Below are 25,050 nucleotides of genomic sequence, written 5' to 3'. Positions count from 1 at the left end.
GTGTCCTGTACTGCACTATTAGATATTGAATTTACAGGTAAATCTAATTTTTTTGGCCGCAGTATTTGACTCAAACTATCAAAAAATCACAGGTGTTCTTTAACTTGGACTCTGCATTTGTCTTTTTTGTGGTCTAACGTGTGTAATTTCCGGACAGGAGGCTGACCTGGTGACTACTCATGAGTTGGGCCATAACTTCGGGTCTGAACACGATCCAGACAGCATGGAGCTGTGTGCACCCAGTGAGGATCGAGGTGGGAAATATGTGATGTACCCTATAGCTGTGAGTGGAGACCACCAGAACAATAAGGTACACTGCTCTGTTTTACACAGTTTATGTTCTTTGTTAATGTAGCCATGTGCAATCATTTTCATTATCGCCTACATAGGATTATACCTTTTGTCCAGCTATTGTATAGAGTTTTAGCAAATGATTGTTCCTTTTCTTAGACACTAGAAAAGTACAGTGCTTAAAGCTGCTGCCCTTCTCATACAACATTACACATAATGGAATATGTGCATTTTGGATGGTTTGAAAATGTTTTGTCAGATGAAGTGCTGCAGGCACCTTGTGTGGATGAACTCATGAAGGCTGGCTTAGGAAGCCTTGGGGAAGGCCCAAAAATGAGGGGGCAGTAGTTTTATCTTCCAGATGGCCAGGGAGAACTTTAGAGTCAATAGGAAAGAGTTTGAGTGAATAGCTAGGCTATTTCTGAGCTTCTCAACCATCCTCCTCATGTCTCCCACAAGAATAGAAGTTGGATAAATTGTGTTTTTGCCCTGTCCCTTGAGGGGACACAGGAGGTTTTTAACCTTCAGGTTATACTGCCATGTACAGGAAGATTGGACACAGGTAAACTACTACCAGCATGCCTCCATTTTTGCTAGTGTCCTGGAAGGATGGTCGTCCTTCTTAATTCTGCTGTGGTAAGATTAACCTATTTTTTGCTAGTACATTTTTTTTTATTCAACTTTTTTTTTTTTTCTTAAAATCGCAGCTAAATCCTTGTCTCTTCAATGGCAGCTATCTGACATTAACCTGACTTCTGGAGTACTGTGTCCAGACCCTGCTGAACTGAATGTTGCAGGGCTAGGCTGATAGTGACCTTTGGGAACTAGGTTCCATGTAGGACACTGAGCGTTTTCCAGGTCCAGAGCCACTGGCATTGCCTCCGTGCTTGCCCTACCTATGAAGACCTACTTAGTGAGTCTTAGTTAAAACCTACTTGGTGAGGCTCTGAGAGACAGTCAGGCCGAGGGGGGAGGACAGAAACAGGCAGGACCTGGCTGATCCTGCCTGTGTCTGCCCCCCCCCCTGTAAACTGACCATGGTTTATCATGGCAGCTGGGCCTTGACATCGTGGTCAGTTTACGTGCCTCCGTCATTCACAGCTCTCTTCTGTCATCCTCTCCCCCCTCCCTCCCTGCCTGTCAGCTCCATGTGTCTATGTGAGCTGTCTCCACCCCCCCCCCCCGCCGCTATTAGTAGTACATAAAACTTTAAAAAAATGTCACTGCCTGCCCCTCTCCTTTATCCAGCGATAACGCACAGTGTAAGTGTTTATTGAAATTCATTCCTCTAAATACCTTTGTCAGATAACTTTTGGCTGGTCATGTGACTCCCAGCGGCTCTCCTAGTCCAATCCAGGGCTACAGCAGGAGGGGCTGAGCGGCCAGCACGGCGGTCTCGGCTGATGTCAGAGGGGAGATCTCAGCCCCTCCGGCTGTAGCCCTGGATCAGAGTGGGAGAGTGATTGGGAGTCACGTGACCGGCCTGAAGATACCTAAAAAAAAAAAAGGCATTTACAGGCATCGATTTCAATAAACACTTACACTGTGCGTTATAGCTAGATAAAGGAGAGGGGCAGGCAGTGAAAGGGATTTTTAGGGTTACAAACACTTTAAGAGGACTTGGAGTACTGGATAGAGTCCGGGAGCAGAGGACAAAATGACTGGAGTCATCTACACCATCATTGGGCATACTACAAGCAGCCCCAGAGCTGTTAGGTGTGAGCTGGGGACACTCAAAAGAGCTTGAATCGCATGTTGTGTTTGCGTGGTGGTAAGGCAACACATAGGCTCAGGGTAAGAGGCAAGGCCTCAAGCACTCTTGAAACCCTGTCAACTGGTAGCAGGTGCAGGCCGGATTAATGTAGGTGACCACGGTCACTGCAGGCGGGTAGCAGAATGGATGGAAAATCAAAGTTCTACTCAGGGGTGCGCCCCCGAAACGCGTTAGAAGTACCCTGTGTTCTGTGCATGTCCATGCACTGTGTTTATGGCCTTTTGTCAGTTGCATTTTGTGAGTGCCCACTTTTATATAAAAATTTCTTATTAATAAATTATTTTTGGTAATACACTAGGTGTGCACATCTTCCATTTCTGTTTTTCTTGTAACTTTAAACTTCAGCTGTGACAGTCTGCTGGAAGCCTCTTGTCTTATCTCTCCCATGTGTCTCGTGTCAGTACACATGCATAAGGTACTTTGGTTAAAAATGATAGAAAGGAATGACCTTTGTGCAAGAAGTCAAAGACTATCTTCAAACTGACTCTTGCTAAAATCACCAAGGACGTTACTTGTAGTAGGCGTACCTATCTTCCTTAGTGGTAAACATGTTAAAAGCCTAACTGATTGTATTGTCTTTTCCCTCTCTCGCTGTTAAGTAACGTTCCGTTTTGCTTCTTCACTCGCTTGACTTTCTCTGGTACTCGAAGTCTGCTAAAGCCTCAGACAAGCCTTTTTCTGCTTGATGGCACCCTCCCACTTTCCATTTCCATTTGCAGATGCTTGGACAACTTGCATCACGGGTGTAGGAAGTGGGTGTCCCTGGGTTACAAAGCAAAGTTTCTCTCTTCCAACTTCCTGCTCCTTCCTTCACTGCACAGATTAGCAGATCTCTATTGATCCCTCTTGGGTCTTCTGGATGAGGATGTCATTGCCCCACTTCCTGTGGCAGGATGGTTTTAGGGGTTTTACTCCAGTCTGTTTACTATTCTCAAACCCCAAGTGGGCAGCTGCTTTGGATCTCAAAGCTGTGGATGTCTTAATTTGAGCTTAGAAATGATTCCTGGATTCCACCAAATCAGTCATCCCTTTCCTTCCCCAGGGCGACTTTCTGGCTTCTGAGAATATCAAGGTTTGCTTACCCGTATGTCCCTATCTATGCAGCACATTGTTTCCTCCATTTTGCTGTGGGGTCGTTATGCTACCAATTTGTGGTCCTGCTCTTCAGCCTCTGGCATGCACATTGGGTGTTCACCAACTTTCTAGCCCAAGTATTAGCCATGCTGCGTTCTCATGGCATCCCCATTACGGGATATTAGAATGACCTCCTGTTGAGGGAACAAGGCTTGCTTGGATTACGTGGCCTTGACTTTCCAGATATTACAGCGGTTTGGATGGGTTTTGAACCGTCAGGAATCGTTGCTGGAACAGACTCATTGTTTAGTGTTGAGGTCTAGTCCTTTAAACAGCTCAGGTGAAACGTCATACTTTCTGGTTTCAGATTTAAGCTCTCCAGTCCAACAGGCGCCCGACTTTCTGCATTTGTATAAGTGTCCAGGGGCTTGAATTTAGCATGCTTTGAAGCAGTTCCATTTGCCAAGGTTTCTGGCTTTTATATCCTGTTTCAGAGTTGGCCTCTCACTCCTTGATTCAGGCCTTTGTACAGGGGGTCTCCCCCCGTCCGTTCCTCTGTGGGATCGGAATTTGGTTCTTGTGCTTCAGAAATCGCTGTTTGAAGCCATTAGACAGTCTTCTCTCTACTCTTATCCACAAGGTGAAATTCCTTGTAGCCATCATCTCTGTGAGGCGAGTGTCTAAATTGGTAGCTTTATCCTGGAAAGAACCCTTTATGGTTTTGCATAGCTAAAATGTGGTGTTCAGGCCCCCCTTTTTATGAGAAACTGTTGTCAACATCAGGAAACCCACCTTGAGAAATTCAGTGTAGCCAGTGTAGCCATCCTCAAGTTAATGTATGACAAAGTGGCTGCATAAATGCTACAGGAAATCAGCAGTACTATGATGCAACAAAATGGGGGGAAAAAATAACTAAATGTGACAAATTTTTGATACACAGTGCTAAATCAATGTTGCTCAAAAAGGAAAAGTAATTTGGGCACTTTTGTTCATGTATATTTCATACCCACTGGAGCTTTACCAACACTTTTCTCTCTTCTTTTGCTTTATTTCAAACTAAACAAATTTAGTCACATTTTTGCATTACAGCTGCTCCATTAAATATATTCTCAAATTCTCCTATTTCACTGGTGGGTGACAGTTAAAGAGGTTGTAAACGTCATTTAAAAAAAACAAACCTGTCTATACTTACCTGCTCTGTGCAATGGTTTTGCACAGAGCAGGCCTGATCATCTTCTTCTGGGGTCCACCGCTGGTGCTCCAGGCCCCTCCTCCTCATCGGGTGCCCCCATAGAAAGCCACTTTCCATGGGTGCTTCCAAGTCCCACTGATGCATCCATTAACATGGACGGCGGAACTCAGCCCTGCCTCCCGCTCCCGTGTCACAGCTTTTGATTGACAACAGCCAATGGCTGCTGCTTCTAGCTTCCAATGAGGAAATCGACAGCGGTCGGAGCCGCTGCGCTCGAGCACATCGCTGGATCAGGTCGGGCTAAGGTAAGAAAAAGAATGCATTAGGTGAAAAACCTTAATGTGTTGCTAATATAACTTCTAGTCTGTATTTCTTGGAGAGCGTTAGTGACATGCATACAGTGAATAAACTCATGTTTCCCTCTCTCAGATGTTCTCTAGCTGCAGCAGAGAATCCATCCTGCGCACACTTATGAGCAAGGCATCCATCTGCTTTAAGGAACGCAACAACAAAGTGTGTAGAAACTCGAGAGTGGATGAGGGGGAGGACTGTGACCCAGGCCTGCTACGTCAGCACAACGATCTCTGTTGTACCTCCGACTGCAAATTCAGGGAGAACGCAATATGCAGGTCAGTATAGTGTCAAGGACAAATGAGATGTTAGCACTATTAGGAATGGGTGTCTGGTTGTGACCATTTTAAGGACTCTCTCCTTGGTAACCTTGAGTTGTGCATTTTGTCCAATCGATACAAATCATGATACTGCTGGTAATGCTCTATTCACAATTTTGTGCTTGATAAAGGAATCCTTGTAGCAACCCATCACTAAATCCTATAGAAAAAAAGAATCAAAATTGCTAGCAAATGGTGTGGAAAATACCATGCACTTTGATGTTGGAACAGTCATTTAAATGCACATACCTGAGTGTGAAGACAAACGGTGGTGTTCTCATTTGTGAAGGTTAGTAGTTTGATTAAATTACCTGGAAGAAGATGACAGACGATCAAAATAGCAACTTCAGAAGGAGACAGTTGTCATCATAAAAATGTCCCCATTGATGATTAGCTTTTCTTTTTGGTGGCAGCTCAAAATTTTAGAGTTTCTTTACTTTCAGTCCCGGTGACAGTGGTCACCAGGTGAAGGAGAGACTAAATCTCCCTAGTGGAGACAGACAGCCGTTAAAATGCCCATTTCTTGTAAGAAAATGATGATCGTGCTTCTGTGAAAGAAGAAAATAACCATGAGATAAAATAAATGACAATTGAATCTCTTAAATTAGCGAATTGCGCCTAATGAAACAGAGGATCCTGCGAGCAAAGCTTGTAATTGAATGCTTACAATGAAACCTTAAAAATGCAAAATTCCTTTAAATAACATGCCAGAGGGACGCCCTCAACCTGCTTGTGAAGTGGCGCATCTGTACGATGTATACAACCTACTACAGAAAAACTGTCATTTACAATGAGAATAAAAGTTTAAAGTGGATTTCCACTCTCTGCTCCTGCTCTCTGCCACGTTCTAAGCCTAATCTGTTAGGTTAACTTTAAAAGAGAAGTATAGGTTTCTTCCTTTTTTAAAAAAAAAATGTATTTATTTTTTGCTTAATCTTAATCCTTATGAGCTGCTAGTACCTACAAATCTTTCCAGCCCTCTAAAAAGTGCATCCTTTCTGTTAAAATAATTAATTACATATGGGAGGGGCTACAGTCTTTTCTGGAGTGTCATGCCGACAGTCTGGTCGGGATCCCCCCCTTCCTTCTTCTCTGTTTGATTACCGGGTCTGGGCTCTCTGCTCGCTCCCGAAACTTCAGACAACACACACATCTGCTCTCCTCCTCCCTTATCCAGGCAGAACGACCTCAGCACACACAGCCTTCAGTTAAAGCAGCAGCTCTGCAATGTATTAAAAATAGCAAATGCTCTCAATACATTGTTCTGTGTTCATTTACAAAACAGAAAGACACAGTAAACAGGGGGCTGATGTTTACCACGTCTTCCCTTCTGAATGAACACAGTGCGATATGTAGAGAACATTTCCTGTGTTCATCCAGGGGATCGCTGAGCATGGGATGAAAAATAATAAATATACATTTGAGTTCAAACTCAACTAAAGAACATCAATTAGGTGATAAACTTTATATTCACTTTGATCAATTGTTAAGGTTTATAGTCTCATTAGCTCAAGCAGAGGTCCACCGCTTTAGAACTTCCCAGACATGCCTCTTAGCGTGGCTATAAACAGTTTAATCTTGATGTGATGTCTGATACAAGACCAAGACAGGGATCAGACTCTTCAGGCCTGCCCTAGAGGGTGATGATGAGTATTTCTAGGCATTAAAATTTGTCATTGCTTCCATATTCTTGCCTTTTAAAACCTGCATTTTTCCTCTTGCATTTTAATAAAGGAAAAGAAGTACTCAGTCCTATGCTGTTTGTTTTCATTGGATGATTCACACAGAACATTAGTGGTAGGTCTGTTACAAAGTATAGGATAATTCTCTCTACCCCTTGTGCTAAGGGAGACATCTGTCCATCTAGGCATAGCTTTAAAGCATGGCTGATAATGCTGAATGCAAAATTGGTTTTCTTTTAGGCTGGGTTCACATATGTGCGGCCTCGGGTTCGTACCTGGGGTCCTGTGCGTGTGTGTTCACCGGTTCAGGTGCGATTCAGGCCTGAATTTTCGTCTGAATTTGCACCCAAACTGGACCCAAGCACACACCAGACCCTTTTTCAATCCGGACCATGGCCTTCCTGGACATGCATTAACACTTGCCTGTAATGCGAAGAAAACTTAGGTGGATGAGATCTTTATCTAGCCACATCCTTCCCCTAGCATATGCATATAATTAAATGCAGGATTTGACTTGTAGATGGACAGCATGCAGATTAGGAGCTTTTCCACTACCTGGTGTGCATCTTGAGAAAATCTACAGGAAAACGTTGAGGGGCTGATCCTTAACCATGTAAGGACCTTGGACATTTAAACTCCCTCCAGTCAGTTCCTTCTGGGCGCATTACTGTGGGTGTAAATGTTGGGTCCTGTCATTACTTTGAGAGCCAGTGTCCTAGTCTATGTCAGTGAACTGACAGCTCTTTCTGTGCTGATTACTGTAATTACACTGTCAAGGTTTTCTACATTTGATTATCCCTTTGTTGTCATTAACTAATGAATTCCATTCTCTCCTTAGCCTTTTTTTTTTCTTTTAATTGGTTTGATTTTTATTAGAAAGTAGTAGTAAACTGAAAAAAAGGCCCCTGCAGGATAATGCCATAATGTGCTAGTGTGCATCGCACTGAGAGCATAGTGCGCATGTGCCGCTGATGTCACTAGCTGCTACTAAAGTAAATATCCCCTTAAACGTTGCACGTTTAGGAGATATTTACTGTACCTACAGGTAAGCCTTATTATACGCTGACCTGTAGGTAGAAGTCAAAAACTGGACTAGCACTTTGTATCTATAGTAACACTAATTGTTTTGAAACTGGATACAAGGGTTTTTTTTTCCCTTTTTTTATTTTTTTAAGTTTTGCCTGTAAAGTATATTGAATATTAAATTAACTAGGAAATCACAAAAAACAGTGATTGTGTCATCTTGGTATCAGATATTGCAGAATTATAGACCAACATCTGAAATTTAAAATTTGCTCTGTCGTTAAATTGAAATGGTGTTTGGCTTAATGTAATTGTTTTCTAGAATATGACAGTGTGCATTTTAACACTGGGTGGAGTAAATATGTCTTAAAGGAAGCCTGTATTGGGAGGAGTATTAAAGCTGCTGTTGCTGACCTAAAAGTGACAGCTGCCCCACTGTCATGCTGACTTAGGGTCTCCAATTCTTACAGTTACTGCCCAGGCCATCAATACATTTCAGAAGTTCTGGCTTCATATCTCCTCCAAGTCAGTAACACCAAGGACTAAAACCAAAGACCGCCAGATAGGTAGCATTTTCAAAAACTGGTAAGCACTCAGAGCTTGCATATTTCTTCTAGCACAGGTTTCTTTTAACCAGTAACAAAAGATGGCAGCAGTGTACCTTTTTTGATGTTATTTATTACAGTTGAACTGTTGAAAGGTAAGATCAGATTTGCTGTTGTGTTTTACATCAGACACTGAATGAACCACATTTTTTTTAGATAGCAGTGTTACCGAATCTAGTGTCTTTCTGATTGTCTTTATATAAATATATATTTTACATATTTCAGTGATCGCAACAGTCCATGCTGTAGAAATTGCCAGTTTGAAACTGCTCAGAAGAAATGCCAGGAGGCCATTAATGCCACTTGTAAAGGAGAGTCCTTTTGCACAGGTAAATGGCAACATAGCATAGCTTCAGAAGAGCAGGTGACAGCCACGGGGGTCTATTGGGATAAGGGGCAGTGTACTGCCAGACTGCAAAATGTTTCACACAAGCAGCAATAGCATTTGTATGATATAATGTACATACTGCTCCATGAGCTCTGGTTTATTCCTATGAAAGCAATCGTTCTAATTCTGTGACAGTTTCTTTTCTCTGCAGAACAGACAGATAGAAGTCCCTATAATGATTTTACTAAGGATTCCTGCCCTATATAATTACATACCTGGTTTTCTGCCTATAAAGGACCTATGGTGCTGTGTTTTTTAATAAGCTAGCTATACACATTACAGAGCTGCAGGCATAATCCAGCCTTTGAATAAGCTCTCATCCATCCCCCAACTAGTTGTTATATGTATTAATTCTTATTCACATATTGATCAAGAATGTGTTATGTGGGGGAGGGGTGGATGTCTCACTTTCCACAATTACACCCAGTAAGGCTGAATGAGCTCAAAGCTTACAGCCTACCCGTGTCACCTGACTGCTCCCACCAAGTCCCTACTCGTGTCACCTGACTGCTCCCACCAAGTCCCTACTCGTGTCACCTGACTGCTCCCACCAAGTCCCTACTCGTGTCACCTGACTGCTCCCACCAAGTCCCTACTCGTGTCACCTGACTGCTCCCACCAAGTCCCTACTCGTGTCACCTGACTGCTCCCACCAAGTCCCTACTCGTGTCACCTGACTGCTCCCACCAAGTCCCTACTCGTGTCACCTGACTGCTCCCACCAAGTCCCTACTCGTGTCACCTGACTGCTCCCACCAAGTCCCTACTCGTGTCACCTGACTGCTCCCACCAAGTCCCTACTCGTGTCACCTGACTGCTCCCACCAAGTCCCTACTCGTGTCACCTGACTGCTCCCACCAAGTCCCTACTCATGTCAGTGTCAGTAGTTTTTCTTTTCTTTTTCTTTTATTTGTTTTTAATTTTTTTCACAATCATTTTGCTTGGTGCCTTGGACCATGTCGGTTTTTGCTTGTGATGTCAGTAGGTTTGTAGTTTTTTTTTTTTTTTTTTTTTTTAGCCCTATTGGGGGGGCTTTGGTGAGATGTCAGACCCCTGACATCTCCCCATTGAGACAGAGAAAGGCACAGAAGACAGATTCCCCAGTCCTTTTCTCACCACTGAAGGTGAATGGAGAGGAGACAGAGGCTCCTCTCCATTTATAAACTGAAGCAGAGTAACACACAGTTTACTTTGCTCAGTTATCACAGAGCATAGAGAGCGATCGGTAATGAACACTCTCTATGTCCCATTCAGAAAAGGAACAGACCTTCCTCTGCTCTCCATTCTGACAGATTGTTCTCTCAAAAAACAAGTACCTTCAGTTGAATGGACACTGGCCAAAAAAAGGCACCGATGGCTGCAGTTGGTGATCTCTTGGTGTCTAGACTTAACAATAGACATGTGCACACTGAAATATTTCGTTTCGGAATTTCGTTTTCGTCCGAAAAATAAATGTATTTAATTACTCCCGAAATTCGTTTTTTATGTATTTCGTTTTTCATTAAAAATTGCATTAGTCCGAAAATCCAAATTAAGGTCGAATCTGTCATTGAAGGCTTATGGTGTCTGTCGAATGTTCAAAGAAGATTCGACGGAGCAGCTAAACTGTACAATGCCGTATAGTTTACCTGCTCCGTTGAATCTGCTTAGAACTTTCAACAGACACCATAAGCCAAAGTACGTGTGTACTTAGTTCTAGCTATTTTACTGCTCCTCCTCTTTGGCTACAATCAGCCAATAACATTCATCATCATCATTATTTTTATTTATCTTTTCTCCCCTACGTCAAATCTTTTCTCCCCTGCACATGTCTACTTAACAACAAGATGGACAGGTTTATATCCCAGACCAGGCAACCTCAAGTGTTTGTGGTGGATGCAGGGCCGGTGCAAGGATTTTTGTCTACTCTGGCGAAGGTGCACTTTGTAAAATTTCAGTAAAAAATACAATAAAGTAAATTTCTGGGCGCATAAATGCAATTTATTACCTTTTTTGGTAAAATATAAAAGATAAGGTTGTGCCAATTAAATAGAGACCCATGTCAAACCTTAAAATTGTGTGCGCCTGCAGCACTTTACTGGTGCTAAAATTATTGCTCTTACTCTGGCGTTTGCGCTGATGTATAACGTGTAGGACAATCGCTGTTTTCATACGTAGATGTCCAGCTCGCGCTTTTTTTGGTTTGTGTGTGTGTGTGTGTGTGTAGACTCTAAAAATATTTAAAAAAAAAACATTTTTTTTTATGTTTCCTTTATATGCTTAAAATATGTTTGGACCAGCAGCAGTGTCCTTTTCAGGTATTACTTATTTGAAGTTACTGTTTATCTTTAATTTTCTGACACCAATTAATTACACAAATGATTATAGGAGAAAGGAGAGGAGGTGTGTTGGTGGCAGAATATCAAAATTCCCAGCATAAAACTGTACACCTAAAGTCAAAAAAGCTTCATATATTTCAGTATGTATTTCCCACATAACCCATGTACAAACTCTACATATAACCCTGTGGTTTCACATATGAACACATTGCCAATTAATCATTTCATCAATGGGTGCTATTAGTGTGTATATTAAAATATAAATCCTACAGGTTTCCTTTCAGTGGTGCGTGTCTCACAGTCCACTCTGTACTTTCCTCATTGTAGGTAACAGCAGTGATTGCCCCGCACCTGGCAGTGCAGCCGATGACACAGAGTGCGTGGATTCAGGGAAATGTATTGGTGGAGAGTGCCTGCCTTTCTGCGAGATTGAAAAAAATCTCAAGTCATGTGCCTGCAATGGTAAGAGAGTGATGGGGTAATGCTGAAGAAATTGAGGAAATCTGGATTTTACATCCTGGCTAAGTTTTCATGAGAGGAATCCTGGAATATAACTATATGTGGCTTTTATCATGTTGTGGTTGTTTGTAAGTAATCAGGTCTATGTTTTTTTTAGAAACTGAACAATCCTGTAAAGTGTGCTGCCGGGACCACAATGGAATCTGCAGTCCGTACATGAGCGATAAGAAGCAGTACCTTTTCCTGCGTAAAGGAAAGCCGTGCACTGTGGGCTTCTGTGATGGCAATGTAAGCTGCGTTTTAATTCCTAAATTTGTCTGAATGATAACTGCCAAGGTTTCCACTGCCTACACAAAGGGAAAGATGGTCTTTGTGGCTTCCAGTAACATCTATATAGGCCTTATGATTGGGCAGTGACAGTGAATGCATTCAGGCCCACTGCATGTGTTTTCGCATTGGAACACCAGCTTTTTTATAAACATTTCTTCGCACCAGATTGAAGACACATGCAACAATGTATGCAATCTGAAACATATCTAAATCGTAAACCAAAAACATTATATAATGTAGCATATTAGTCCTCAGATGTGGGCATTGCATTTGTGTGTTTTTTAAGCTTTTTTTTCCCCCCTTTTTTCCACTGGTGATTCTGCTAGTAACACACTTGTCCCATCGAGATGACATTTATTTACTGTACAACATAAATAAGACTTGGCTGTGGAATCCAACCCCTCTCCTATTCTACATAATATAGAGAGGCTTGGTTCTGTAGTCTGGCAAGATCAATTGGTATTTTTTTTAAACTTCTCAAACGGATCTAACAAAACCCTTTCAATGGTATATTTAACAGACCAAAAGGTCCAAATGTTAAAGTTTTGTTTTTGAGTTTAGAAATACTTTAGCGCATGTTGTCATAAAATTTTCAAAGCATTCTGTTTTATATAATGCCCCCATTCAGTGAAAATAAAAACATGTTCCATATTTTTCAAATGTAAGCTTCCTTAATGCTTTCATGAGAACCAGGCCCTCTGGCTACATGACTGGGACTTTTCTTTATCGTACATCACGGGACACAGAGCACCATAATGACTATGTGGGTTATACGCTTACCTTTAGGTGATTGGACACTGGCAACCAATAGTAAGACGCTTCCACCCATATAACCCCTCCTACACAGGAAGTGCCTCATTTTTTTTGCCAGTGTCTTGAAGGTGATGGTCATGGCTGTTCAAGCTCTTCAGTTTCTTCAAAGAAATGTCCCACTGAGGTCGTTATAATCGGATCCATTCGGATGGCTTACTAAACTAAAGTGGATGGTACCCGAACCTCGGTTCAAGAACAAGGTGTTGCTTGTAATGTGTCCTTTTTAGGTCCTGGACCCTTGTTAAAGTTGGTATTCCTGGTCAATCTTGCCCAAGGAAACCATAAAGGGTGCTTTACAGGTCCAGGGGTGTGGACCCCAATATGGGGGACCCGGTCCCTGAAGGTCCTTAGAGGCGCTACCCACCGTGATGGGGGAAGATTAGGTCTGGCAAGACAGGCCCTGCTGCTTGGGATGGTGAGTACTCCCTTTGGGGCCTTTTTATATATATATATATATATATATATATATATATATATATATATATATATATATATATATATATATATATATAATATGTATATAATGTATATATATATAATGTATATATGTATTTCCCCTTGTAAAACTGCTAGTATAAGCCTATAATGTGCCAGGATTAGAGGCCGGTTTGGCACACATTTTTAAAATGTTTTGCATGCGCGCCGCGTGCCCGTCACCGGCTATCTGCGTCACGGGTGCGCCGCGATCGTCAGGACGGCGCATGCGCCATGCGGGTCACTGATGCGCGCGCTCGCTCTCATGCTAGTGCTTATAAGCATAGAACTCCTGGCGTGCGCATGGAGGAAGCAGAGCGAATGGTGGGCACGTGAGCCTGGTGGTCTTGGACACAGCGGTGACAGGTTTAAAACGAGTTGTAGTTGTGGGGAGTATTCCTTTTTAGTTTCCTCGTGTGTAAGCAATGTCTTCCAAAAAACGAGGAACAGGGAACAAGGCAAGCACAGGGGTAAGAGTCCCTCCACAAAAGACAGGAGACCAACCCCATGCTAATGCAGCCTCAGTTTCTCCTGAAGGACCTACTGCTTCTGACCTGGCTGAGCCATTGCACTTGTCAGGCATAGTAGCCACTACCAATGTACCTGCCTCGGCTTATGTTACAAAGGATGATTTGGCATCTGCCTTAGCGGGTCTTGAAGGCAAAATAGCTGGCATGATTGCCTCTGTAACACAGGGGGGAAGGAAGCGTAATAGATCTCCCTCCCCCGGGCCTGGGCCAAGTGGTGAGTCACTAGAGCCCCAGGACTCTTATAGCCAGATGGGTCCAGGTAACCTGGAACCAGAATGGGCAGAGGATCCAGAGGAGGTGGTCATGAAGGACCAGGAGGTAGGAGAGGCTGAAGATTCCTCGGCTGGGGACTCTGGCTCTGAGGAGCCAATTTCAGCCTCCCATTGCCAGAAATTGTTTATCCAATCTCTAATGGAGATGGTACGAATTGGGTTTAAGTTACCCCCGGTTCAGGAGTCTGCACTCTTGTTCCACTCTGGGATCGTTGCGACATAAACAAATTTCCCAAGCTTTTCCCTTGCATCCGTTACTGGAGCAGGTGATTTATGCAGACTGGGAGCATCCTGAAAGGATATACTTGCCTCCCAAAAGGTTTTCTGTTTTATACCCTATGGAGGAGAAGTTTAGGAAGAAATGGAGCACACCTTTGGTAGACGCTGCCATATCTTCTGTGCATAAAAACTTAACCTGTCCAGTGGATAATGCCCAGGTTTTCAAGGATCCGGCTGATAAAAAGCTAGAGTCCTTATTGAAGGCCTCCTTCTTGGTTGCCAGTGCAGCAGTTCAGCCTGCTATTGCAGCCATTGGGATTTGTCAATCCCTAAAGGATCGCTTTAAGAGGATAGTAAAGAACATACCTGGCCTGGAGGAATCTGCTGAGGAACTATCAGAGATCCCTCATGCCTTGTGTTTTTCGGTAGACGCTTTAAAAGACTCTATCCAACAGATGTCTCGTTTTGCGTTACTATCAGTTCATATGCGCCGAGTATTGTGGCTAAAGAACTGGTCTGCTGAGACGCCATGTAAAAGGCTACTTGCTGCTTTTCCGTTTCACGGAGAGTGCCTGTTTGGCGAAGATCTGGATAAATATATCCAAAAGAACACTCTGGAGGAAAGAGCGCTCTGTTTCCTATTAAAAGGAAGGGGAAACAGCCCTCTTATAAAATTCCTAATCCTCCAGGGCCTGGTGCCTCTTCCCCTAAGCGGTATTGACGGCCTCAGCCATCTGGATTTAAAAGACCACACAGTCAGAAAAAACCCTGGACCCAAAAGCCACCCAAGCCCAACTCCAAGTCTATCTTGTGAAGGGGCGCCCCCGCTCTCAAGGGTGGGGGGCAGGCTTCGGATGTTTGGGGAGGCCTGGGAAGAACTGGTTCAAGACAGATGGGTCATTTCCACTGTAAAGAACGGTTACAGAATAGAGTTCCAGGAGGTTCCCCCGAACAGCTTTCTACACTCAAGGGTTCCGGCGGATACAGAGAAAAGAAGTTGCCTACTCCTAGCTTTACACCATCTGCAGTGAGTAATTGTAAAGGTCCCGCACAAGGAAAGATTCAAGGGGTTTTACTCAAACCTATTCAGCGTGCCAAAACCAAATGGGGAAGTAAGGCCCATTTTGGACCTCAAGGCTCTCAACTTCTTTGTAGACGTCCGATCTTTCCGCATGGAGTCGGTTCGTTCAGTAATAAGGTCCTTGAGAAAGGGAGACTATTTGGCATCCATAGATATCAAGGATGCGTACCTTCATGTGCCGATCTTCGGTCCACACCAAAGGTTCTTACGTTTCGCTGTAGAGGGCAGTCATTTCCAGTTTGTGGCACTCTAGCCACGGCCCCCAGGGTCTTCACAAAGGTTCTGGCCCCAATATTGGCTTCCCTAAGATCTCAAGGAGTCTCCATAATAGGATACCTGGACGATCTACTTCTAAGAGAATGCTCTTGCCCTACACTAGTTCTAAACGTGTCAAGTACAGTGCGGGTCTTAAAACGCCTAGGTTGGGTACTAAATTTGGACAAGTCAGCTCTTTGTCCGACCCAAACCTTGGTGTATCTGGGTCTGGTCTTGGACAACGCCCAAGAAAAAGTGTTTCTTCCGCCCTTAAAGGTCGCCTCCATAGTGGAACTTGTACAGAAGGTGAAAAAAGAACCAACACCTTCTGTTCAGCTGTGCATGAGGTTATTGAGCAAGATGGTGTCATCTTTCAGCGCAGTGCCATATGCACAGTTCCACTCCAGAGTGTTCCAGAACAGTATCCTGAAAGCCTGGGACAAGTCTGCTCGAACCTTGGATCAACCAATGGTTCTATCTCCACAGGTTCTATGGAACCTCTCTTGGTGGTTAAGAACCAGCAACTTAAAAAGAGGGAAGTCTTTCCCACCAGTAGCCTGGAGAGTGGTGACCACGGACGCCAGTCTTCTCGGCTGGGGAGCAGTCCTAGAGGAAGCGTCTGTCCAGAGAGTATGGTCCCAGACAGAAAAGACTCTGCCCATCAATCTACTGGAGATTTGGGCAGCCCGTCTGGCCCTGCGATTCTGGACGTCCAGATTGCGGGATTTTCCGGTCAGAGTTCAGTCCGACAACTCCACAGTAGTGGCGTATATCAACCACGAGGGAGGTACCAGGAGTCGGGCAGCCCAAAGAGAAGTAAATCATATACTAACCTGGGCAGAAAAACATGCAGTTTCTGTCGGCAGTGTTTATCCCGGGGGTGGACAATTGCCAGGCAGATTTCCTGAGTCGCCAGAAATTGTTACCAGGGGAATGGTCCCTGCATCCCGAGGTTTTTCTACAGTTCTGCCAATACTGGGGGACCCCAGATGTGGATCTGCTGGCATCCAGATTCAATGCCAAACTGGACAGGTTTGTGTCCAGGACCAAGGATCCACTTGCTGTCGGGATAGACGCATTAGTGGTTCCTTGGGATCAGTATTCTCTGATATATGCCTTCCCTCCGATCCAAATTCTGCCGCACTTACTACGCAGAATACGGGAGGAACGGAAGCCGGTGATCTTAGTGGCCCCAGTGTGGCCCAGGAGATCATGGTACTCGGAGATTGTGAAGTTGGCAGTAGGAGATCCGTTGGTTCTTCCTTGCCGCCCAGACCTGTTGTCTCAAGGGCCCATATTCCATCCTTCTTTACGGTTGCTGAATTTGATGGCCTGGCTATTGAGACCAGACTATTGAAAGACCATGGTATTATGGGTTCAGTCTTGTCCACTTTGATAAACGCTAGAAAGTCAGTTTTTAGAGCTATCTATTATAGAGTCTGGAAGTCATACATTTCTTGGTGTGAGAAAAGGAAATGGAACCCTCGTAGGTATACGATTGGAAGGGTGCTCGCCTTTCTCCAAACAGGAGTAGACTTGCAGCTTGCTTTAGGGACAATCAAGGGACAGATTTCGGCCTTATCGTTTTTTTTCCAAAGACCAATTGCAATTCATTCTTTGGTGCGAACCTTTGTCAAGGGAGTAACACACCTGAGGCCAACGCTTAAACCACCTTTATGTCCTTGGGACCTAAATTTGGTACTGTCAGCCTTACAGAGTCAGCCCTTTGAACCTATTAGGCATATCCCTTTTGTCCTATTGACCAAGAAATTAGTTTTCCTAATGGCCATAACATCGGCTAGAAGGGTGTCAGAATTGGCCGCCCTTTCGTGCAAAGAACCTTTTATGGTTCTTCATCAGGACAGAGTGGTCATGTGTCCTCGTCCGGATTTTCTACCAAAGGTAGTTTCCAAATTTCATTTGAATCAGGATATCATTTTACCTTCCTTTTTTCCAAACCCTAAAACTAGGGAGGAAAGGTCGCTTCACTCACTGGATGTGGTGAGAGCGATAAAGGTTTAGTTAGAAATGTCAGCCTCTTTTCGGAAAACTGTCTTTTTGTCTTGCCTGAGCGTCCTAAAAGAGGATAGCCGGCAACAAGTTCATCTATATCCAGGTGGATTCGCCAGACTATTGTCCAGGCGTATGGATTAAAGCGCAGGGTTCCACCCCGGGATTTAAAAGCACACTCCACTAGAGGAGTTAGTGCATCATGGGCAGTACGCCAGCAGGTGTCTATGGCTCAGGTTTGCAAAGCAGCCGTTTGGTCTTCAGTTCATACGTTCATCAGGTTTTACCAGGTGGATGTGAGATCTCAAAATGAGACTGTTTTTGGCCACAGCGTGTTGCAGGCTGCTTTATAATCTCAGATCCATTGGGCCTAGGGGTTATATGGGAGGAACCGTCTTACTATTGGTTGCCAGTGTCCAATCACCTAAAGGTAAGCGCATAACCCACATAGTCATTATTATGGTGCTCTGTGTCCCGTGATGTACGATAAAGAAAAATGGATTTTTAAAACAGCTTACCTGTAAAATCCTTTTCTTGGAGTACATCACGGGACACAGAGTTCCCTCCCCTCTTTTTTCTGGGATCGTCATTGCTTGCTACAAAACGGAGGCACTTCCTGTGTAGGAGGGGTTATATGGGAGGAACCATCTTACTATTGGTTGCCAGTGTCCAATCACCTAAAGGTAAGCGTGTAACCCACATAGTCCCACATTATTATGGTGCTCTGTGTCCCATGATGTACTCCAAGAAAAGGATTTTACAGCTGTTTTAAAAATCAATTTTTTCAGCCCCCTTCTCCTCCCAGACAGGGTGTTACCTTTACCATTAATCTATTGGTACTGTATTTTAAACTGCTAGTAATAATTAAAAGCAATCCCATGACTAAGCTCCAGGGGGGCAGAGCGAAACGCATTGGAGGTGTGGCCTGGTCATAGTCCAGGTTGAGGTTGCCACTCCACTTATCTCTGTAGGACACCATAGATGTGCGGCATTCAGGGGTCACCCTTATTCCCTCGAATAATTAAAAAGCAGGCGCTTGTTTTGGCATTATATTTTGTGTACATGTCTTGCCTTGGGAACACTATGGCAAGCTTAAGGCTATTGCTCCCTGCATCCCAGGATAAATAAGAACAAGGGGAAATCTTCCAATGGGAACACCTGTACTTTACTTTGAGAGATATGCTGTAACTTCCTTACTTTGCAACATGAACTAAATAGAACGCTCACCAATGTTACACAGAGAAAAAAAAAACACACATACAATTTACAACCCCCAGCATTGGTGTCGGTGGACACAATAATAATTACCAGCATTGGTGTCGGTGGATGCAATAATAACTACCAGCATTGGTGTCGGATGCAATAACTACCAGCATTGGTGTCGGTGGTGCAATAATAACTACCAGCATTGGTGTTTGTGAACACAATAATAGCTCCCAACATTTGCGTCAGTGAACTTAATACCATAATAATACCCCCCCCCCCCAGCACTGGTGTTAGTGAAGGTGTCTGTGAACGCAATAATAACCTCCAGCATTGGTGGCTGTGAACACAGTAATAGTCCCCAGCATTGGTTTCAGTGGATGCAATATTTAACCTATTAACTTTGGTGGTTATTGGCAGTGATATTTAACCAGCCTCTCCCATTGGTGGTAACCCCCCCCCCCGCAGTGGGACTTGTACTGTGGGTGGAGGTAACTCTGCCCATATCTCTGCCCAGAGTAAGTCTCTTTTTCAGTGCTGGCACTGGAACATATCGTTTCAGTGCTCGGCACCCCACTGGCACTCGGATTTTCTACATGATGCCCAACAGCCCACAGGCCACATGATGGGCACCAGGGCTCTAAAGCATTGTCGCTTTGTTCTTATTTCATGTCATTTATGTCCCAAACTATATCTGATTGTTATTTGAACCTGCTCACATTAAGGCCTTCTATGACTACCTAAAGGCAGAGTGCAAACAAGCTCATGATCAAAACACTCTGTTTTGCCAATGGCATGTGTCTAAATTTAGTTGGTGGAGAAACCTGATTTGAAGCTGGACTGATTGCAGGAACCAGGTAGCCAAAGCTGGCACCTCTCTTCCACGAGTTCTGCCCCTTGTTAGTGGAAGTTCATGTCACTAGGCTATAAGATTGGACCTACCATCTCTAAATAGGGACAGTACTAATATCTTTTCCTCTGTTCCTCTGAGGCATGAGATGCCATGCGATTTAAAAGATGTGTTAAATAATATATTCTTAGTAATGCATCAGTATGCAATGTGGCTTGTGTTATGTGTAGGCAGATTGTACATCTTCATCCATGACTATAAGTAACTAATCCTTTACAAATATTTCTCTTCTGTGCTTCTCTCATACAGGGAAAGTGTGAGAAACAGGTCCAGGATGTGATCGAGAGGATCTGGGATTTTATTGACAAGCTTAGTATCAACATGCTGGGCAAGTCTTTTTATACTTCCTTTTTTTTTTTTTTTTTTTTTTTTTATGTAGCAGCAAACCTGGGAAACAGGACGTGTGTGTGTGTGTGTGTGTGTGTGTGTGTGTGTGTGTGTGTGTGTATATATACTACCCCAGTGTGATACATATTTTAGCAAACAATTTTTATGTTTTAAAGTAGATATTCAACATATAACTAAATTTAAATAGTATTTCTTTCTTGTCCATTAAGGAAGGAAGTCTTTAACTTGCAGGGTTATATTGATGCCTACTGGAAGATATAACACTGGCAAACAAATGGCTGTAGGGCAGCTCAAGATAATGCTCCTACTACTGCCCCTCCTCCCCACCTTGTCCAATCATAGAACACTTTGCATTCATTCAGAGAATGCAAAACATTCTCTAAATGAATAGCACCTGTGCTGAGCCGCCAACTTGCTGTCTTCAGAATGCAACAGGCCAGCAGCTCAGCACAGGACCTGAAAGTAAGAGGATATCACTGGAGTAGCGGTGTCTACTTCAGTGATTTCCAGTCTCCGGGGGCATCGGCCAGATACAGTCAATACATAGTTACAGTAGTCCAAGCTGGACCAATCTATAAAATATCCATACCCCTACCTTACAATGCCTCTCCTCCTTTTTTTTTTTTTTTTTTTCCCCTCCTAAAATGTCTGTGTCAACACACACTTCTAGGCCAAGATGTCATTGTTCTGTTTCCTGTGGCAGAATGGTTTCAAGTATTTTACTACAATATTATCATTCCCAAAGCCAAAGGAGGCTTTTGTCCCATCTTGGATCTCAAAGCTTTTCATAAAAAAATATCCCAAAAGGCACTGGAACTTTAACATTTATTTGCTCAGAAAAATGAGGCGAAAAAAGTCATTCAGCAAGTTTACTGGCTGTGGTATGGCTGCTCACATAAAGCAAGGTTCTCCTTTAAAGGGTACCTGGTATGCCACTCGGACCATAAAAATATAACAGGAGTGCCAAACTCAAAGATGCAACAACATCTTTTTTCACCAGTGAGCCTTGTTGGCTTCTGTGAAAATCAAGGAAGTGTACCTGCATCTCCCCATCTTTCCAGTGCATCAATGCTTTCTTTATTTTGCTGTTGGACCACTACATCACCAGTTCATGGTCCTGACCTTCAGCCTCTCATCAGTACCTTGTTTGTTCACCAAGGAGAGGGCCCCAGTATTAGCCCCTTTGCATTTCATGGCATCTCCATTGTTAGTGGAACTCCTGTTGAGGGACCAGTCACAGAAGGCTCCGTCGAACAATGTGGCTTTGACTGTTCAGATGTTACAGTGGTTCAGGTGGATCCTGAACCTTCAGAAATCTTCTCTGGAACGGATTCATGGTTTGGAGTATCTGGGTCTAGCCCTGGATACAACTCAATCCAGAATTTTTCTTCCACGAGAGAAATTTTAGACTCTCTGATCTCAAATTTGAGCTCTCCAGTCCAGGAGTCATTTGACACTCCACTTCTGCATGGGAGCCTTGGGTCTGATGGTAGATAGTAGCCTCCTTTTTGAAGCAGTTCTATTTGCCAGTTTCACTCTAGACCTCTACAACATAACATTCTGTCATCTAGGGACATTCATTTGGCAGTGAGGACTGTGCAGGGGACTTGGTTGTCTTCAGGATATTGTCTCCCAATCCACATTCTGGAGCATCGGGTGATTTGGCCGTCTCTGCAGTGGTGGACAATCCTGCTGAAAAGTCATTCGATCCAGATACACTCAGACAAAGCCATGGCAATTACATATATAAACCATCATTAAGGAACCAAAAGTTTCACAGCTACAAGAGTTTTTTTTTTTGCAAAATATTTTTTTATTGGTGACATTTTTCAAAATACAATCCACACTGATATAGAGTCCTCAATCATAGCAAGAAAGGCAAAAAATGCGCAATATTAACTTGTAATAGTTATCCAAATTGACTCATTCCATGTGGGATATACTAGCCAAAAAGACTTATCAGTATACAATTTTTTCATATTGTAAAAATACACACATAAACTTTAGGTTTAAAGGTTTAAATGTACATATTCAAGTATAGTAGTTCAAGATCAATAACCTAAAGCAAGGGTACATTAGCTCATTACCTGGAGAGGTATAGGACACTCAGAAAATCATACAGCCCAGTTTATTTAATTTGTCGGAGAAGGATCCAAGGATCCCATTGCTTGTAAAAGCAGGGAGCATTGCCCTCTTTGTGGGTCATAATTTGTTCATATTTGAAGGCTTCATCGACTTTTTTAATAACTTCATTAATGTTCGAGGATAGCTCTGACTTCCACTTTCCCGGCACTATCAGTCTAGCTGCCATTAAGATCTGTACCACTATTGGCCTGAGATTTGTTGGGTATCTGTCTACATGGACACTCAAAATGACTATTTCTGCGTTACCTGCCATAATTATACCCATAGTTTTCAAAAAACCTTTAAGGTTAGGGCAGTCCCAAAGCATGTGAAGTAAGGTGCCTACTTTTCTGCATCTACGCTAACACTCATTTGATCTAGAATTGGTGAATTTTGCAGCGATGTAAGGGGTATAGTACCATCTAAGAAGTATTTTTTTAGCCATTTTCCAATATGTATTGGATCTTGTGAAGCATTGATTATATTTAACTGCTTCTTTCCATTGAACCTCTTCTTATATATATATTTTTTAATGTGTGTTTAATTCCAAAAAGACCAAGCCTCATGTGGTATCTTAGTTGGGATTATAGGATGGGCCTTTAAAAATGTAGTTACCCTCGTGTAGGTTTAATAATCTGAGGCAGCAAGTGAATATCTCTTTTGCAGTATGCTAAATGGAACAGCTTTCCTGTCCGTAACTAGAGTAATCCCTTTTCGTTCAAGTGTTTAAGGAGAGGTCTGCTATGTGGGTTTGAATAGATGACAGAGGTGTAGGGATATCAGTTAATGCCGCTATAAAGTTTCTAGAGAAGCAAAACTGCTTCCATGTGTTCATTACCAGCTGGATAATGGGGTATGTGGATTTAAAGTGTGTATTGGAGAAGGAGTTGGCTAGAAGTGTAGAACTTAGGAAGTTTTGGGGGGGGGGGGGGATGTCCAATATTTTTCTATAGATGCCCAGTGCTTTAGTGAGGATGATTGAAACCAGAATTTAGTTTGCTCTAGGAGGCTTGCTGTGAAGTAATCCCTTAGTATAGGGAACCCCATTCCTCCTCCTACTTTTTTGTGTTTCTGTAGAGATGATTGGGAGCATCTTGGTTTTTTGTCAGCCCACACAAACCTGCAAAGTTTTGATTGCATAGTTTTAAAAAAAACGATGCCGGTATTGACATTGGAGGTCTCTAAAATAGTATAACATTTTCAGTAGAATAAGCATTTTGTATGCTGCCAAACTCCCTGACCAAGACAAGTAGAAGGGTTGTAGTCTATTTAATTCACTTTGTATAGAGGAAATGAGGGATATGAAGTTAGTCTTGAATAATTTTTGAACTTGGGGTCGTCAGATATACACCTAGGTATTGTATGGGTTTACTAGACCATGGGTATGGAAATCGTTTGGACAATTTTTGTTTAAGGTCTCCATCTATAGCTATTATGAGTATGTTAGATTTAGTTGCATTTATTTTATAGTTGGAAATTTTATTAAATTGGTTCAGTATATTGTGCATTGCTAGAAGAGATACATTTGATTTTGAAAGGGAGGGGATCACATCATCTGCAAAAAGTGCGATTGATGTGAGGAGGTAATGCCTTTTATGTCCGGATGTGATTGTATTTTTTCGGCTAAGGGCTCCATTGAAAGGGCAAATATTAAGGGGGATAATGGGCAACCTTGCCTCGTCCCATTAGTAATATGAAAGCTTTTAGAAAACATGCCTTCTGTAAACACCATAGCTGATGGGTTGGTGTATAATGCTAATATAGCCGAACTAATGGTACCAGTAATACCAAATTTGGATAGGACACGTTTCAGATACCCCCAATGAATCCTACCAAAGGCCTTCTCTGCGTCTAAGGATAGAAAAAGAGAAGGAACTCTAGATGACTCAGCAATTATGAAAAAGGTTAAGAATTCTTCGTGTGGCATCTGGGCCTGCTGACCTGGAATGAAGCCAACTTGATCTTGTTTCACCAGAGAAGGCAGGAACCCAGCTAATCTATTTGCAATAATGTTGGCGTATATTTTCAGATCGACATTCAATAGCAGTATGGGTCAAAAGTTTTGTGGCGAGTATGGTGTTTTCCCAGGTTTGGGAAGAGTCACAATTGTGGCAGTTAGCATTTCTGGAGGAAATGAAGCTTTGGAAGCAGCAGCCTCGTAAATGTTTAATAAATGTGGGCTCAGTATAGAGTAGTATGTGCGATAGTATTCAGAGGAAAACCCATCCGGGCCTGGGGATTTGTTGTTGGGGCGAGACATGATTGTCTTTTGTATTTCCTCTATGGAAATTGGTTTATTTAGGGCAGTGGTTCTCAACTCCAGTCCTCAGGACCCACCAACAGGCCAGGTTTGCAAGATAGCTAAAATACATCACAGGTGATATCACTTGCTGCTCAGTGATTGAAGTATTCTAGTCTGCAACTCCCCAAGGTAATACTTAAAATCTGGCCTGTTGGTGGGTCCCGAGGACTGGAGTTGAGAACCACTGATTTAGGGACTTTAACTGTTCCTCTGCTAGTTTAGGCATAGAGACAGAATCTAGGAATTCTTGAATCATTTCCAGGGAAGGTTGTAGAGTTGTTACATCATCTCTTAAATTGTATGGGCTACTGTAGTAGTCACGAAATGCGTTAGCAATTTAATGTGGTTTTAACAATTTGGTCCTAATGGTTGGGTGGTATATGAAAGGAATTTTTTTTTTAATCGTTTTTTTTTGTTTCACTTGGTTTGCTAAAACCTTACCCGCTCTGTTGCCATGGCAATAGAATTGGGCCTTCCATTTTCGTAGATTGTCGTTATGTTGGGAGATGAGTAATAATCTGGGCTCATGTCGAACCCTTTCAAGTTGGGAGCTGATTATAGGGTCGGGAGATTTTTTGTCTGACTCCAAGTTTTTAATCTGAGACAATATGTCATTAGGCTGCTGGTTCTGCTGCTTTTTGATAATATTGCTGTTTCATGAGGACCCATCTTATATAGGCTTTGTGTCTATTCCATGTTATGC

The 25,050-nt window shown here is 42.9% G+C and overlaps 1 protein-coding gene and 1 long non-coding RNA gene across 2 annotated transcripts in view; one reads left to right on the top strand and one right to left on the bottom strand.

Moving 5' to 3' along the window:
* The window catches only part of LOC141121500 (uncharacterized), a 1,788,704-nt gene that overhangs the window by 1,059,578 nt on the left and 704,076 nt on the right, over nucleotides 1–25,050 (bottom strand). The gene's annotated exons all lie outside the window — the stretch shown is intronic.
* On the top strand, nucleotides 87–21,418 carry LOC141121516 (disintegrin and metalloproteinase domain-containing protein 17-like). Its single transcript, XM_073611139.1, has 8 exons — nucleotides 87–310; nucleotides 4,761–4,960; nucleotides 8,538–8,641; nucleotides 10,982–10,996; nucleotides 11,345–11,479; nucleotides 11,634–11,764; nucleotides 19,823–19,976; nucleotides 20,922–21,418. Exons 1-8 carry the CDS (start codon nucleotides 224–226, stop codon nucleotides 21,416–21,418), a joined length of 1,323 nt encoding a protein of 440 aa, XP_073467240.1. The 5' UTR covers nucleotides 87–223.

The sequence above is a fragment of the Aquarana catesbeiana genome, unplaced genomic scaffold, assembly GCF_042186555.1.
Source record: "Aquarana catesbeiana isolate 2022-GZ unplaced genomic scaffold, ASM4218655v1 unanchor211, whole genome shotgun sequence".
Lineage (NCBI taxonomy): Eukaryota > Metazoa > Chordata > Amphibia > Anura > Ranidae > Aquarana > Aquarana catesbeiana.
Note: the sequence above shows the minus strand (reverse complement) of the source record. Positions and strands in the feature narration are given on the sequence as shown.